Source organism: Prinia subflava, chromosome 35, assembly GCF_021018805.1.
Source record: "Prinia subflava isolate CZ2003 ecotype Zambia chromosome 35, Cam_Psub_1.2, whole genome shotgun sequence".
NCBI lineage: Eukaryota > Metazoa > Chordata > Aves > Passeriformes > Cisticolidae > Prinia > Prinia subflava.
The window spans coordinates 317,211-331,078 of NC_086281.1; the positions used below are offsets into that span (position 1 = coordinate 317,211).

Genomic DNA, 13,868 nt, shown 5'->3' on the forward strand with positions numbered 1-13,868 from the left:
CGCCCGCCCCGCGCCGCGCCCGGTCCCGCACCCGGCCCGGCAGCTCCGGCACCGCCCCGGGAGCGGCCCCGCCCTGCAGGTGCGCCCCAAACCCGGCCCCGCCGCCCCCCGGCCGAGACCCCCCCCACCTGCTGAGACCCCCACACTCACTGCACTGATGAGACCCCCCCCGCCCCCGCTGCTCCGTGCCTCCCCCAGCCCCGCCCCCTTCATTTCGGCTCCAAACTCTTCATTTTCACGGTTTTCCAAATTTTTTTATATTTTTCTTTTTTCCGTTGTCCTTTGCTTTTACAGTTAACCCGCGGGGACCCCGTCCCTCCCCGCCCCACCCTTGGGCAGCCCCCGGACACCGGGGGGGGTCACTGTCACCGCTGACCCAGGCGCGGGAGGTTCCCCCCACCCCGGGGCCGCCTCCCCCACCCCAAAACATCCAAATAAATAAATAAATCCCAGCAGGAAGAGGAGGGACACGATGTCACCCCCGCGCCCCTGGGCTGGGGTAGGGGAGGGGGCGACTGGGCCCCCCCGTTTCCCATAAGGCTCCCGTGGGAATAGCAGCGTCCCCATCGCGCTTTTCCCAACGCTCCCCACAGCTGGAGCCAGCCCCCGGCGTGTCCTGGGGGGAATCGTGGGCTGCTGGGGGGGGCCGCGGGGGTCCCTAACTGTCCCCGTCGCCCTCCTTCAGCTCCTGGCTGTTCTCCGCCTCCTCAGGAATATCCTGCATCCTCAGGAAATCTACGGGAAAACTCCAGGTTAACCCCACCCCAAATAAAACCGGGACCCCAGGGTGGGATCCCCCCAGAGCGGGGACCCACCTCGGGGGCTGGCGGGGGGGGAGTGGCGGCTCCCCAAGCCCCCCTCGTTCTCCAGGAGCACGTCCAGGGTGTCCTCGCCCTCCCGCAGCCGCTCGGGGTCGGCGCCGCGGAATTCCAGCTCGTCCCGGGGCCCGGGGAAGGCGGGGGCGTGCAGGAGGCCGGCGGGGGGGCTGCTGTGGCCCAGCTGCGGGGCGGGAACGGAGCGGAGGTCAGCCCGGAGGGGGCTGCGACGGGACAGGACTCGGCCCCATCCCTGTCCCACCGCTCTCCCCGGGCCGTGCCGGGCCGTGCCGGGCCGTGCCAAGCCCCCTGCCCACCTGCGGGGGGGTGAAGCTCAGGTACAGCGCGTCCCCGGCCGGGAGGCTCCTGCGCCGGGGCTCCGCCGCCCGCCGGCCCCGCGGCCCCGCCGGCGCCCCCCGCGCCTCCTGCAGCTCCCGCTCCAGCCGGGACCGCTCCCGCTCGCTGTCCCGCAGCCGCGACTCCAGCGCCGCCGCCTCCTGCGCCCGCTCCTGGCACAGCTGCCGGCAGCGGGCTCAGCTCCTCCTGCACCAGCCCGTGCTGCCGCTGCAGCAGCGCCAGCTCCGCGCCCGCGCCCGGCTCCGCGCCCCGCGGTCACCGGCACCGCCGGCTGCGACCCCCGGCGCGGCCGCGGCCGCTGCAGCCCCTCCGGCAGCTGCAGCTCCAGCAGCACCTCCTGGTGGGTCAGGTAGACCTGCGGGAGGAGCGGGGTTAGGGGGACTCGGGGGGAAAGGGGAAAAAAACAGGGGGAAAGGGGAAAAAAGGGGGGAAAAGGGGAAAAATGGGGGGAAGGGGGACAAATGGGGGGGAAGGGGAAAAGGGGGGGGAAGGGGAAAAGGGGGGGAAAGGGAAAAAGGGGGGGAAAAGGGGGAAAAAGGGGGGGAAAGGGGAAAAAAAAGGGGGGAAGGGGGAAAAAAGGAGGGAAAGGGGGAAAAATGGGGGGAAGGGGAAAAAATGGGGGGAATGAAGGAAAAGAGAGAATGAGGGCAAAGAGGGAACAGGGGGCAAAGAGAGCCCAGGTGGGAAGGAGAAGAAAAAGGGGAATGGGAAGGAGGCAAAGCAGGGCAAAGGGGGAGAAAGGGGACAGGGAATGGATTTGGGAGCAGGGTGGGTTTGGGGGTACCCCTCGCCCTCCTCCCCCTCCCCAGTCCCACCTGGAGCCGCAGCAGGAGCCCGTACAGGTTCACCAGGCGCTGGTTGATCTCCTGGGGGGGACAGGATTTGAGGAGGGGGTGAACCCCGAGTGCCACACCAGGGGGTGGCACCACCCCTCACCCCAAAACCCTTTCCTCACCTCCTGGGATCCCCTCGGCGGGACCTGGTTCCCGTTCCCGTCCTGTGGAGAGAGTGGGGTGACACTGAGGGTCCCAGTGTGGGCCGGGGGTCCCCAGCTGTCCCCCAGTGCCCCCTCCCCCACTCACCCGCTGCCCAGCCTCCGGATCCGCCCGGAATTCCAAGGAGCCGTTGATGCTGCCGGAGTCTCCGTCTGCAGGGGAGGGCGGGGTGAGCTCCAAGGGGGTCCCGGGGGTCCCCCCAACCCAGCACCCCCCCTCCCCCCGGCCCCCCTTACTGCTGGCGCTGGGGCTGGGGCAGCTCTCGGCCTCGGGGGGGTTGTTCTGGTTCTGGTTCTGGTCCCGGTCCCGGGTGGATCCCGTGAAAATCTCCTTCAGGCACTCCACTGCGGGGGAGGGAGCCCTGCCTCAGTTTCCCCATCCCGAGCATCTCCATCCCAGAACATCGGGGGACATCCTGGAGCACCCGTCCCACCCCAGAGCACCCAGTCCCACCACAGAGCACCCATCCCACCCCATCCCACCCCAGAGCACCCTGTCCCACCCCAGAGCACCCAGTCCCACCCCAGAGCACCCAGTCCCACCCCAGAGCACCCATCCCACCCCAGAGCACCCCTCCCACCCCAGAGCACCCATCCCACCCCATCCCACCCCAGAGCACCCCGTCCCACCCCAGAGCACCCAGTCCCACCCCAGAGCACCCATCCCACCCCAGAGCACCCTGTCCCACCCCAGAGCACCCAGTCCCACCCCAGAGCACCCATCCCACCCCAGAGCACCCAGTCCCACCCCAGAGCACCCATCCCACCCCAGAGCACCCTGTCCCACCCCAGAGCACCCATCCCACCCCAGAGCACCCTGTCCCACCCCAGAGCATCCCGTCCCACCCTGTCCTGTCCCCTCCCTGCCCAGATCACCCCGTCCCGGGGCTCCCGTACCTTCCCGGATGGCGTCGTGCAGCAGGACGTCCCCGCGGGGGCCCCGGGCGGGGTCCCCAGGGAAGGGGGTCCCGCGGGGGGCTGCGGGGGGCTCGGAGCAGCCGCTGCCCAGCGCCAGCATGTCGGCAAAGATGCCGACCTTGTCCTCCAGCAGCGCCGCGATCTGGCGGTCGTGCTGCTCCATCCGCTCTGGAGGGGGCAGGGGGAGCTGGGGGTCAGCGGGGACGGGGTGGGATCCATGGGATCCATGGGATCCTTGGGATGGGATCTATGGGATGGGATCTATGGGATGGTATCCATGGGGTGGGGTGGGATGGTATGGGATCCATGGGGTGGGATCCATGGGATCCATGGGGTGGGATCCATGGGATCCATGGGATCCTTGGGATGGGACGGGATGGGATCCATGGGGTGGGGTGGGATCCATGGGGTGGGATCCATGGGATCCATGGGATGTGAGGAACAGGGATGAGCCCCCACCTTTCAGCTTCCGCAAGGACGCCTCAGTCTCCGTCTCAATCAGGGGAAAATCCTGGCGGCTTGGACAGCTGGGAGGGCCGGGATGGGGGGCTCAGAGCCAGGACCCCCCATCACCATCACCCCACACCCATCCCCTTTCCCTCTGGAGATCCAAGCTCCCCCAGCACCCACCCTGTAACCATGGGGCCCCACCCGGGGATTCCAAGAGATTCCCACCCATCCTGAGGGGCTCCCAGCCATCCCGGGGGGGCTCCCAGCCATCCTGAGGGGCTCCCAGCCATTCCGGGGGGGCTCCCAGCCATCCTGAGGGGCTCCCAGCCATCCCAGGGGGCTCCCAGCCATCCCAGGGGGCTCCCAGCCACCCTGAGGGGCTCCCAGCCACCCTGAGGGGCTCCCAGCCATCCCGGGGGGCTCCCAGCCACCCTGAGGGGCTCCCAGTCATTCCAGGGGGGGTTCCCAGCCATCCCAGGGGGCTCCCAGCCATCCCGAGGGGCTCCCAGTCATTCTAGGGGGCTCCCAGCCATCCCGAGGGGCTCCCAGTCATTCCAGGGGGGGCTCCCAGCCGCCCCAGCCCCCCGGGGCACTCACAGGCTGACGGCCTGCTGGATGACCTTCATCCAGTGGTTGCGGTCGTCCCGCGAGGCCGCGTGCACCTCGTACATCTCGGGCGGGGCGGCGCTGATCAGGAACATCCCCTTCTCCTGGTTGGCGATGTCCCGCACGATCAGGTTTTGCAGGGAGATCACGGCCGGCTTGTCCTGCGGGATTGGGGAGCCCTGGGAGTGGGGATCGCCGCCCCGGGGCCCCTGTGAGGGCGGGGGGACGCGGAGGGGGCGCTCACCAGCATGGGGAAGGTGTACTTCTGGTCCTTCTCTTGCAGGAACACCAGCACGTCCGTCATCAGCAGCACCAGGACGTCTGGGGTGAGCCGGGGTGAGTGCGGGGGGTTCACCCGCTGAGCCCCCCCCGAGTCCCAGGGCTGACCCCAAACTCAGCACCCCACTCCAGGGGCATCCCCTGTCTCTTGGGAACCCCATCCCATGACAGGTTCCCCAGTGTCCCCATCCCCTGCTCCCTGGACACCCCCGATCCCCTTTTCCCCCCGCTCCCCACCTTTGAAGCGCCCGGCCGCCGTTTTCCAGAGCATCCCCCCGCTGTGCACCAGCTTCCTGCGGAGCAGCTCGTCCCTGCCGAAGGCTCCGGGGCGGCTGTCCCAGAGCAGCGGCACCTTGGCGCGGGGGTCCACACGCCGGAAAACGTCCCAGAGGCGCCCGCGGAGCTCCCACGCGTGAACCTCCTCGTCCACGGCCGAGAGCAGCTCCTTCACCAGCCGCAGCGCCCGCGACAGGTCCGCGCAGTCCCCCTCGTTGTCTGCGGGAAGAGGCGGGGAGATGGAACCCCGGCCTCGCCCCTGCCCGCCCCGGTCCCGGCCCCTTCCCGCCCCCGGTCCCGGCCCCTTCCCGCCCCCGGCACCTTTGGAGTTCTTGAGGATGCGCTCGATGAGCACCGGGTACTTGGTGATGCGCTGCGTCACCAGCAGGATGCACTCGGGGACGCCGTGGCGGCGGAGGAGGGGGGAGCGCGTCACCCGCTGGGCGGAGAGGGGGGACACGGGGTCAGCAGGGCCCCCCAAAATGCAGAGACCCCCATCAGCAGGGACCCCCCTCTGCCAGTGACCCCCAGGAGCTCAGTGAGGGAGCGACACACGCTGGGGAAACTGAGGCACGGCAGATGGGAGAAGAGTTTTCCACTGGAGCACAAAGCCTGGAACGCCCGGGGGGACCCCGCCCCCCACCCCGGGGGTCCCTGCAGAGGGTGAAGACCCCGGGGGTCCCCGCGGAGCCCACCCGGATGAACTGCTGGAAGCGTTTGTCCCGGGCCAGCAGGTCCTTGTACTCCTTGAGCGCCTTGGTGTGCTTGCTGCAGAACTCGGCGTAGGCCTTGCGCAGCTGCTCCGCGCTTGGGCCCGAGAACTGCACGGGGACAATGAGGGGACATCAGTGAGCGCGTCCCCCCTCTGCCATCCCCACCCCGAAGCACCCCGCTCTCCTGGTACCCCATCCCCTGCCTCCCACCAGTCCCCCCAAATCCTCACCCCCCGTACCCCGGTCCCCCCTGCCCACCTGGGTGACGAGGATGTCCCCGAGGCGGTCGATGACAAAGTTCTTGTTGCTGTCCTGGGCCAGCGACTCCCGGCGCCGCTCCAGGAGCTGGGCCAGGAAGCGCTCGTGGATGTGGCTGAGCTCGTCCAGGCAGGGGAAGATGCGCTGGACCGTGGCGGGGTCCAGCTGCAGCTCCTCCAGCATGGCCCTGCGGAACAGGGCGCCCATGATCTTCAGCGTCCGCACGTGGTGCAGCTCCGTCTGCATCAGCTCTGCGGGGGCACGGCGCGGTCACCACGGGCACAGGGGCAGCGCCCGGGGACAGGGGCAACACCTTGGGGACAGGGACGGCACCCCCAGGGACAGGGACAGCACCCCCAGGGACAGGGACAGCACCCCCGGGGACAGGGGCAACACCTTGGGGACAGGGACAGCACCCGCAGGGACAAGGACAGCACCCTGGGGTGGGTGCCCCTGTCCCCAGGGTGCTGCCCTGTCCCCTGTCCCCGTGTCCCCTGTCCCCCTGTCCCCTGTCACCTGTCCCCCTGTCCCCGGTCCCCCAGCCCCCGTCCCCTGTCCCGGTGTCCCTTGTCCCCCTGTCCCCCATCCCCTGTCCCTCTGTCCCCCCATCCCCTGTCCCCCTGTCCCATCCCTGTGTCCCCTGTCCCCCTGTCCCCTCTTTCCTTGTCCCCCATCCCCTGTCCCCTCACCGTAGATGACGTCCTGCCGCTTCATGACGTCCATGCGGTGCTGCTGCAGGAAGCTGTTATCCACCGCCAGGCTCCAGGAATCCGCCTCGAACTCCTTCCCGTCCGCCTCCAGGTCGCTCAGCAGCTGGCTCAGGATGACGTCAGGGCCTGCAGGTGACACCAGCGGGATGTGCAGTCCCCATGTCCCCTCCCCCGGTGTCCCCACGGCCCTGCCGTGTCCCCACCTTCATCGATCAGCGACTCCACGGAGAGCGTCCGGTTGCGCATGTTGAGGGAATCCGTGGACTGCGACAGGATCCGCCGGATGCCCAGGGGGGAGTCATCGTTGAACGTCCTGGGGGAGGCGGGGGGACACGATGGGGACACCGGTGGCACCCCCGGGTCCCCCCGTGCCCCCCGTTTCCCGCCCTTACCCCGAGATGTTGGTGGTGGAGACGCTCTTGGAGAGCGACAAGGAGGGGCGGCCGCGGCGGGGCCCCAGCAGCGTCTGCCGGAAGCTCTCCGAGGGGTAGATGGCGGAATTGGGGCGCTCCCGGATGGCATCTGGGGAGGGGACACCGGGGGTCAGTGACAGGGACCCCCTGTCACCCCCCAGGCCGTGCAGGGACACGAAGGGAAGGGAAGGGAAGGGAAGGGAAGGGAAGGGAAGGGAAGGGAAGGGAAGGGAAGGGAAGGGAAGGGAAGGGAAGGGAAGGGAAGGGAAGGGAAGGGAAGGGAAGGGAAGGGAAGGGAAGGGAAGGGAAGGGAAGGGAAGGGAAGGGAAGGGAAGGGAAGGGAAGGGAAGGGAAGGGAAGGGAAGGGAAGGGAAGGGAAGGGAAGGGAAGGGAAGGGAAGGGAAGGGAAGGGAAGGGAAGGGAAGGGAAGGGAAGGGAAGCTCCCCCCACTCACTCTTGTTGCGCAGGGACACCGACTGCAGGGCTGAGCTGTTCTTCAGCAGCGCCGCCTTCTGCTGCTGCGGGGGAGCGGAAGCGTCACTGTCCTCGCGTGTCCCCGATTCCGCATCTCCCACGGATCCCTCATGGATCCCTCATGGATCCCTCATGGATCCCTCATCCCCACGGGTCCCTCCCCTGCGCTCACCTTCTGCTTCACCTTGGTGCAGTTGGGCAGGGTGTCCTTGCAGCGGTTGTGGATGGTGACGTTGCAGGCTGGGGGGGACACGGAGAGGTGACGGAGAGGCCACGGGGACCCTCCCGCCACCCCTCCTCCCCCGGGCCCTGGCGGAGCGACGGGAGCAGATGTGGTGGGAACGCGGGTGGATGCGGATCACCCGCAGCTGCAGCTGCCAGGGAGCAGCTGCCCCAGCCCCGAGGGCACCGCGCCAGACTGGGGCCACCAGCGCCAGCCTGGGGCCACCAGCGCCAGCCTGGGGCCACCAACGCCTGACCGGGGCCACCAGCGCCAGGGAACCGGAGGGTGCCAGGGTGGAGGAACCATCTCCTGCCCCAGGGCTCACACCCGGGAGGAGCTGGGCTCTGGGAATGGGCACCACGGTGCCCGTGCGGCAAAGCCACCTCAGGAAAATCATCTTGGCAAAGCCACCGTGGCACAGTCATCCCGGCAAGGCCACCCCAAAAAAGCCGTCCCAAAAAAAGCCGCCCTGGCAAAGCCACTGCGGCAGATCCAATCTGGCAAAGCCACCCCAGCAATTCCGCCCCAGCAAAGCCACCCCAAAAAAAGTCATCCCAAAAAAAGCCTCCTCAGAAAAGCCACTGCGGCAAAGCCACCCCGGCACAGCCGCCATGGAAAAGCCACCCTGGCAAGTCCACGCTGGAAAAGTCACTGCGGCAAAGCCACCCTGGCCAAGCCACCACGGAAACGTCACCCTGGCAAAGCCACCGTGAGGAAGCCACCCCAGAAAATCCATCCTGGCAATTCCATTCCAGCAAAGCCACCCTGGCAAAGCCACTGCAGCAAAGCCACCCCAGGAATTTCATCCTGGAAAAGCCACCCTGGCAAATCCCCCCTGGCAAAGCCACTGCAGCAAAGCCACTCTGGCAATCCTGCCCTGGCAGAGCCAGCCTGGAAAAGCCACCCCATGGCATCGACCCCCGCCCTGCCACTCCGGCAAAACCACGATGGAAAAGACACCCCGCAAAAGCCATCCCCAAAAAAACCACTGCGGCAAAGCTTCCCTGGCAACTCCACTCTGGAAAAGGCACCCCGGCAAAGCCACCCTGGCAATGCCACCCTGGCAAAGCCACCCTGGCAAAGCCACCCTGGCAAAGCCACTGCAGCAAAGCCACCCTGAAAAAGCCATCCTGAAAATGCCACCCCATCAAATCCACCCTGGCAAAGCCACCCAGGCATTGCCACCCTGGCAAAGCCACTGCAGCAAAGGCACTGTGGCAATTCTGCCCTGGCAAAGCCACCCCATCAAATCCACCCTGAAAAAGCCACCCCGGCAATGCCACCATGTCAATCCTGCCCTGGCACATCCCCCCCGGCAAATCCCCCCTGGCAAATCCTTCCCGGCAACCCCGGCCAGGCACATCCACCTGGAATGTCCCTCCCAGGTCCCTCCCGGCTACTTCCCGGCTCCCTCCCGGCTCCTTCCCGGCTCCCTCCCGGCTCCCTCCCGGCTCCCTCCCGGCTCCCTCCCGGCTCCCCCCGGCCCCCTCCCGGCTCCCCCGGCACTCACTGGGGCACACCAGCGCTTCCTTGGCCGTGATGCTCTTGTTGCAGGCGAAGCACATGGTCATGCCGGACACGGAGATGGTGGTGAAGAGGTGTCCATTGGTGTAACGCGCGTCCTTCTCCTTGCCCTCCTTCATCCTCTCCTTGTCCTTGCCCTGCCCGGACAGCGGCACCGGACGCCTGACGGGGCTGCGGCACCGCGGCCGCCCCGCGGGCCCCCCCGCGGGCCTGGGGACGCGGCTCATGGCCCCCGCGGGCAGCCGGGCGGGGGGCGGCGGTGCCCGGAGCCCCGCGGCGCCCGGGGGCTCGGGGGGGAGCCCGGAGGACGGGGAGAGAGCCCCCCGCTCCCGGCGCTCGCTGCCGCTTCCCAGCATCCCGTCTCCACGGCAACCGGAGGCTGCGGGAGAGATCCCCCCCCGCCCCGGCACGGCCCCCCCGTGCCAGCCCCAATGGGGACGGGGTGCGGGGGCGCAGCCGGGGGTGACGCTGCCCCGTCATCGTCCTGCACCCCCCACTCCTATTTTTAGCCCAGCTGGGGGGTTTCACCCTTTTTCCTCCCCAAAACGGGGGGTCGCGAGCCGGCTGAGCCCCCGCCGGGATTGGTTTTGGGGGGTGGGTTTGGGTTTCCCGCACGGAAAAGGGGAGCGGGGCGGTGTCACCCCGAGTGTCCCCGTGCCCGCCCCGGCCCCCCCGCGCCCCCACGGGCACAGAGAGGCCTTTGTGCCCCCCCTCGCCATCCCCGGCCGTGCCTGGCACCGGGGCCCAGCCCGGCGGGCCGGGGCGCTTGGGGGGCCAACCCGCAGCCCCCCAAAACGGCGGGGACCCCCCAGTTCCCCCTCCCAACGCCAAAGGGGGTCCCGGTGTCCGTCCCTGCTCCCGACCCCCCCTGAGGGCGGGGGAGAGGCTGAGAGACCCCGGGGGGAGCCGGGGGGGCCATGGGGCAGGAGTGGGACCCCAGGGACAGGAGCGGGACCCCGCGGGCACCCAGGGGACCCCATAGGCACCCGTGGGACCCCTGGGAGCAGGGGTGAGACCCCACGAGGCACCAGTGGGACCCCAATGAGCAGCACCGGGACCCCAGTGTCACCCCAGTGTCACCCCAGTGTCACCCCAGTGTCACCCCGTGTCCCAGCCCCGGGCGGGGGGCGCGGGGGGCTCACCCGCTCTCGCCTCAGGGGTCCCTCCGCCTCCCCGTCCGCCGGGAACGGGGCGCAGGAGCAGCAGCACATCCCGGACCCCCCGAGCCCCGGCCCCCCCGGCCCCCCCGGCGCCTCCGGCCGCGACATCGGCCGCGACATCCGCCCCGCGCGCGATTGTTCCCGCCCGCTTGTTTGTTTTCCTTTGATTTTTCCCTTTGCTCCGCCGGTTTTGTTTGTTTTTCTTTATTTTAGCCCGGTTTTTGTTAATTTCTTTTCTTTTTTTTTTCTCTCCCTTTATTTGCTTTCCCTTCTTTTTCTTTCTTTCTTTTTTCTTTGCTTTCCCTTTATTCTTTTTTCCCTTTCCCCCTATTTTTTCCCTTTCGTTCCCTCCACTTTCTTTCCTTTATCTTTCTGCTTTCCTTTCCTTTTCCGCCCCCCATTTTCTTTCCTCTTTTATCCTTCCCCCCTTTTTTACCGCTTCCCCCCTTTTTTACTGTTTTTCCTTTTTTATGTTTATTTTCCACTTTTCTCTACATTTTCATTTTTAACTGATTTTTCCTTCTTTACTGCTTTCCCTCCTCTTTTCCCCTGCTTTCTCTCCTTTTCCCCTGTTTATTTTCCCATTTTTACGTCTTATTTTCCATTTATTTTCTCCGCTTCCCCCCCACTTTTAAATTTCTTTTTGACCGTTTTTCTGCTTTTCCCCCTGATTTTTTTCCCCTCTTTTCCCGCTTTCTCCGTTGCCGATTTCCGTGTTTTCCTCCCCGTTTTGGGCCCCCCCCGCGCCCGAAGGAAACCGAACCGCGCCAGACAAAGGCGGGAGCCGCGGCCGCTTCCTGCCCGCCCCCCCCGCCCGCGCCGGGACCCCCCGGCCCGGGGGTCTCCACCGGGACCCCCCCGCACAAAACCCGCAGGGGAGGGGGGGTCACACCCGCGCAACCGCTGCCGCCCCCCAAAAAACCCCGAGAATCACCCTGGGAGAATTTGGGGGGGGGTCCCGCACCCCCTCGCCCGTCCGCAGGGTGGGGGAACCGCGGCGGGTTTGGGGGGTCACGGTGAACACCGGGGGTGACATCGGGGGGACACCCAGCCCTACAGACCCCCGGGAGGGGGGGGGCAGAGGCCGCGCCCCTTCCGCGCCCCCCAAAACCCCCGAGCGGCGGAGACCCCCCCCCAGAGACCCCCTCCGCGCCCCCCGAACCCCAACCCCGCGCACGAACCGGGACCCGCGGCTGCTCCGTGCGGGGAATTTCGGGGTCCCCGCGCTTCCGACCCCCCCGCCCCGGCGCGGGGGGCGGAGGAAGTTTCGGAGCTTTAAATAGAGCCGGGGGTTTTTGGGTTCCTGTTCCGGCCGGGGCCCCCCCGGGCCGGGCTCGGGAGGAGTTTTTGGGGTGCTCTCACACCCCTGGGGTGCCCCAGCCTGAAAGCGGCATCGGGTGTGAAAGGGGGGAGCCCCCGCCCCAAAATCCACGGAGGTTTGACGGAGCTGAACCCCGAAACGGCGTCACGGAGCCGCAGGGGCTGAGGCCCCCCTTTTTGGGGGGCAGCTCCCCCTTTTTGGGGACGGTCCCCCCCTCTGTGGGACAGCCCCCCCTCCCCCCACCGAACAAAGCCGGCGCGGAGGCAACAAAGACCCCGCGGGGCCGGGCCGGGAAACGCGGGGGGACTCCCAGGGGTTCCTCTGCACCCCAAAAACCGCCGGGTGACACCCCCGGGCCCCCCAGCCCCGCGTTTGCCCCCTCGGAGGGTCGAAGCCCCCGGACTTCGGGGCGGGTTTAGGGGCGCAGCCGGGGAGGGGAGGTCCGGGGTACCGGGACCCCCCGGAGCTGTTTTGGGGGGCTCCGGGGAGGGCGGGGGTCGCTGCCGGGAGCCCCCCCAAGGCAGGCGGGGATCCCCCGAAAAGCCGCGGGGGTGGCGGGGGGGTCCCCACGTGTCCCCTCCCAGCCGGGGCCGGGGGGTCCCGCTGCTTTTGGGGATCCCCTGGGAGCCGCCCCCTCCGCGGGGAGGGGTCACCCCGGCCCCCCGGACCCCACTGGCCCCGGGTGGGGCGAAAACGCCTCGGACGAAACTTTCTTTAAACAAAAAACCAAAAACCACCATTTCCCCCCCAGCTGCGCGGGACCGACAGCCACTTCCCCTTCCACAGAACCGCCCCCAGCCCCTCCAAAACCGCCCCCAGCCCCCCAAAACCGCCCCTGACCTCCCCAAACCCCTCTCCGGGGTGGGGGCACCCCCAAAGCCCCCGCTGCCCGCGGGGTTCAGCCCCGGCCAACTCAGCGCATCCAAGAGTGGTCGGGGCGGGGGCGGCGGCGGCTCCGGGGTCCCGCCCTCCCCCAAAAAATCTCAGTTTTGGGGTAAACTGAGGTCCCGGGGGGGGGACACAGAGCGTTCCCCGCCCCCCCCGCACCAGGGCCATGCCCGAGCACGGCGGGCACACAAAGCCCGCAGCGCCCGCGGGCCCCCCGGGCCCCCCCGGGCCGCGTTTCGCCACGCCGGCATTGCCACATGCCCGGGCCCCCCCGCACCCCCGGTCACGGGGGTCGGAGCCGCGGGCGCGCTCCCGGAGCGCTCCGTGCCTCAGTTTCCCCATTCCCAACCCCCCCAGCCGGGCTTTGTCTCCATGGAGAGCGATAAATTTGGGGTGGGGGGTCCCTAAAACTTCTTCCCCCGCCCTCCACCAGGGACGGCGACTTCCTCATCTTCATCCTCGCGTCATCCAAACCTCCGGCCCCGGCGGAAAGGAGGATGAGGAAGAGTCGGGGGGAAATTTGGGGCAGCGGAGAAGTTGTGGGGGGCACACGGGGGTCCCCGGGGGTGCGGGGGGAGGCGCGGCACGGGGGGGCGCGGGCAGGGGGTCCCTGTTCCAGCCAGAGCCCCCCGATGCACAACAGGGAGGAGCTGGGGGGGGGCCTCGTCCCCTCCCCGTCCTCCCCCCCCTTCGATCGGGACCCCCAAGGGCACACCCCCCACCCCCCCACCCCCGAGCTGCACCCCGAGCCCCCCCAAACCCCCCAAATCCCTCCCGGCCGCCTGGGGCAGGGCAGAGCCCCCAAGTCGGGGTGAGGGATGGGGTGACCCCTCCCTGCCCCCCAAACAGGAGCGGGGAGGGAAGAGCCCCCCACCCCAAATCGGGCTGGAGGAGGAGGGACCCCGCTCGGGGGCGCTGCGCGCTCGGGACCCACCTTGGCGCGATCGCTCCTGCCTCGCGACAGCGACTCGATACGGGACATAATCCAGGGAGCGCTCCCGGCTCCCTCCCGGCGCTCCCGGTGCCCTCCCGGTCCTTCCCGGTGCCCTCCCGGTGCCCTCCCGGCTCTTTCTCGGCTCCTTCCCGGTCCCTCCCGGTGCTCCCGGTCCCTGCCCGGTCCCTCTCGGTCCCGCCCCGCCGGGGGCGGGTCGCGCCGCCCCCCGGCCTCGTGCTGCCCGCGGGGCCTTTGTTCGCGCGGGGTCCCCGGGATCCAGCCGGGATCCAGCCGGGAACCCCGGGATCCAGCCGGGATCCGGCCGGGAACCCCGGGATCCAGCCGGGAGCACCGGGATCCGGCCGGGAACCCCGGGATCCGGCCGGGAACCCCGGGCTCCAGCCGGGATCCAGCCCGGATCGGCCTCCCGGGGCCCGGCATCCCCCGGGATCGGCACCGCGCCGTCCTCCGGGATCGGCTCCCGAGCATCCCAAGGGATCAGACTCGGGACCCAGCCCAGCTCTGGCCGCCACAGCGCGGCATCCCCAGGGATTC

General features: G+C 68.8%; 1 protein-coding gene across 1 annotated transcript; it reads right to left on the reverse strand.

Moving 5' to 3' along the window:
- Positions 1-406: 406 nt before the first annotated feature.
- Positions 407-13,506, reverse strand: ARHGEF2 (Rho/Rac guanine nucleotide exchange factor 2). Its single transcript, XM_063421052.1, is given in 24 exon segments — positions 407-735; positions 816-999; positions 1,133-1,345; positions 1,347-1,421; positions 1,423-1,527; positions 1,988-2,038; positions 2,128-2,169; positions 2,255-2,319; positions 2,404-2,511; positions 3,064-3,252; positions 3,544-3,611; positions 4,132-4,301; positions 4,385-4,461; positions 4,657-4,914; positions 5,017-5,134; positions 5,391-5,516; positions 5,667-5,917; positions 6,356-6,502; positions 6,580-6,689; positions 6,769-6,898; positions 7,244-7,307; positions 7,436-7,503; positions 8,997-9,147; positions 13,314-13,506. Coding segments are annotated over 24 exon segments (2,895 nt in total). The 5' UTR covers positions 13,362-13,506; the 3' UTR covers positions 407-658.
- Between the last annotated feature and the right edge of the window lie 362 nt (positions 13,507-13,868).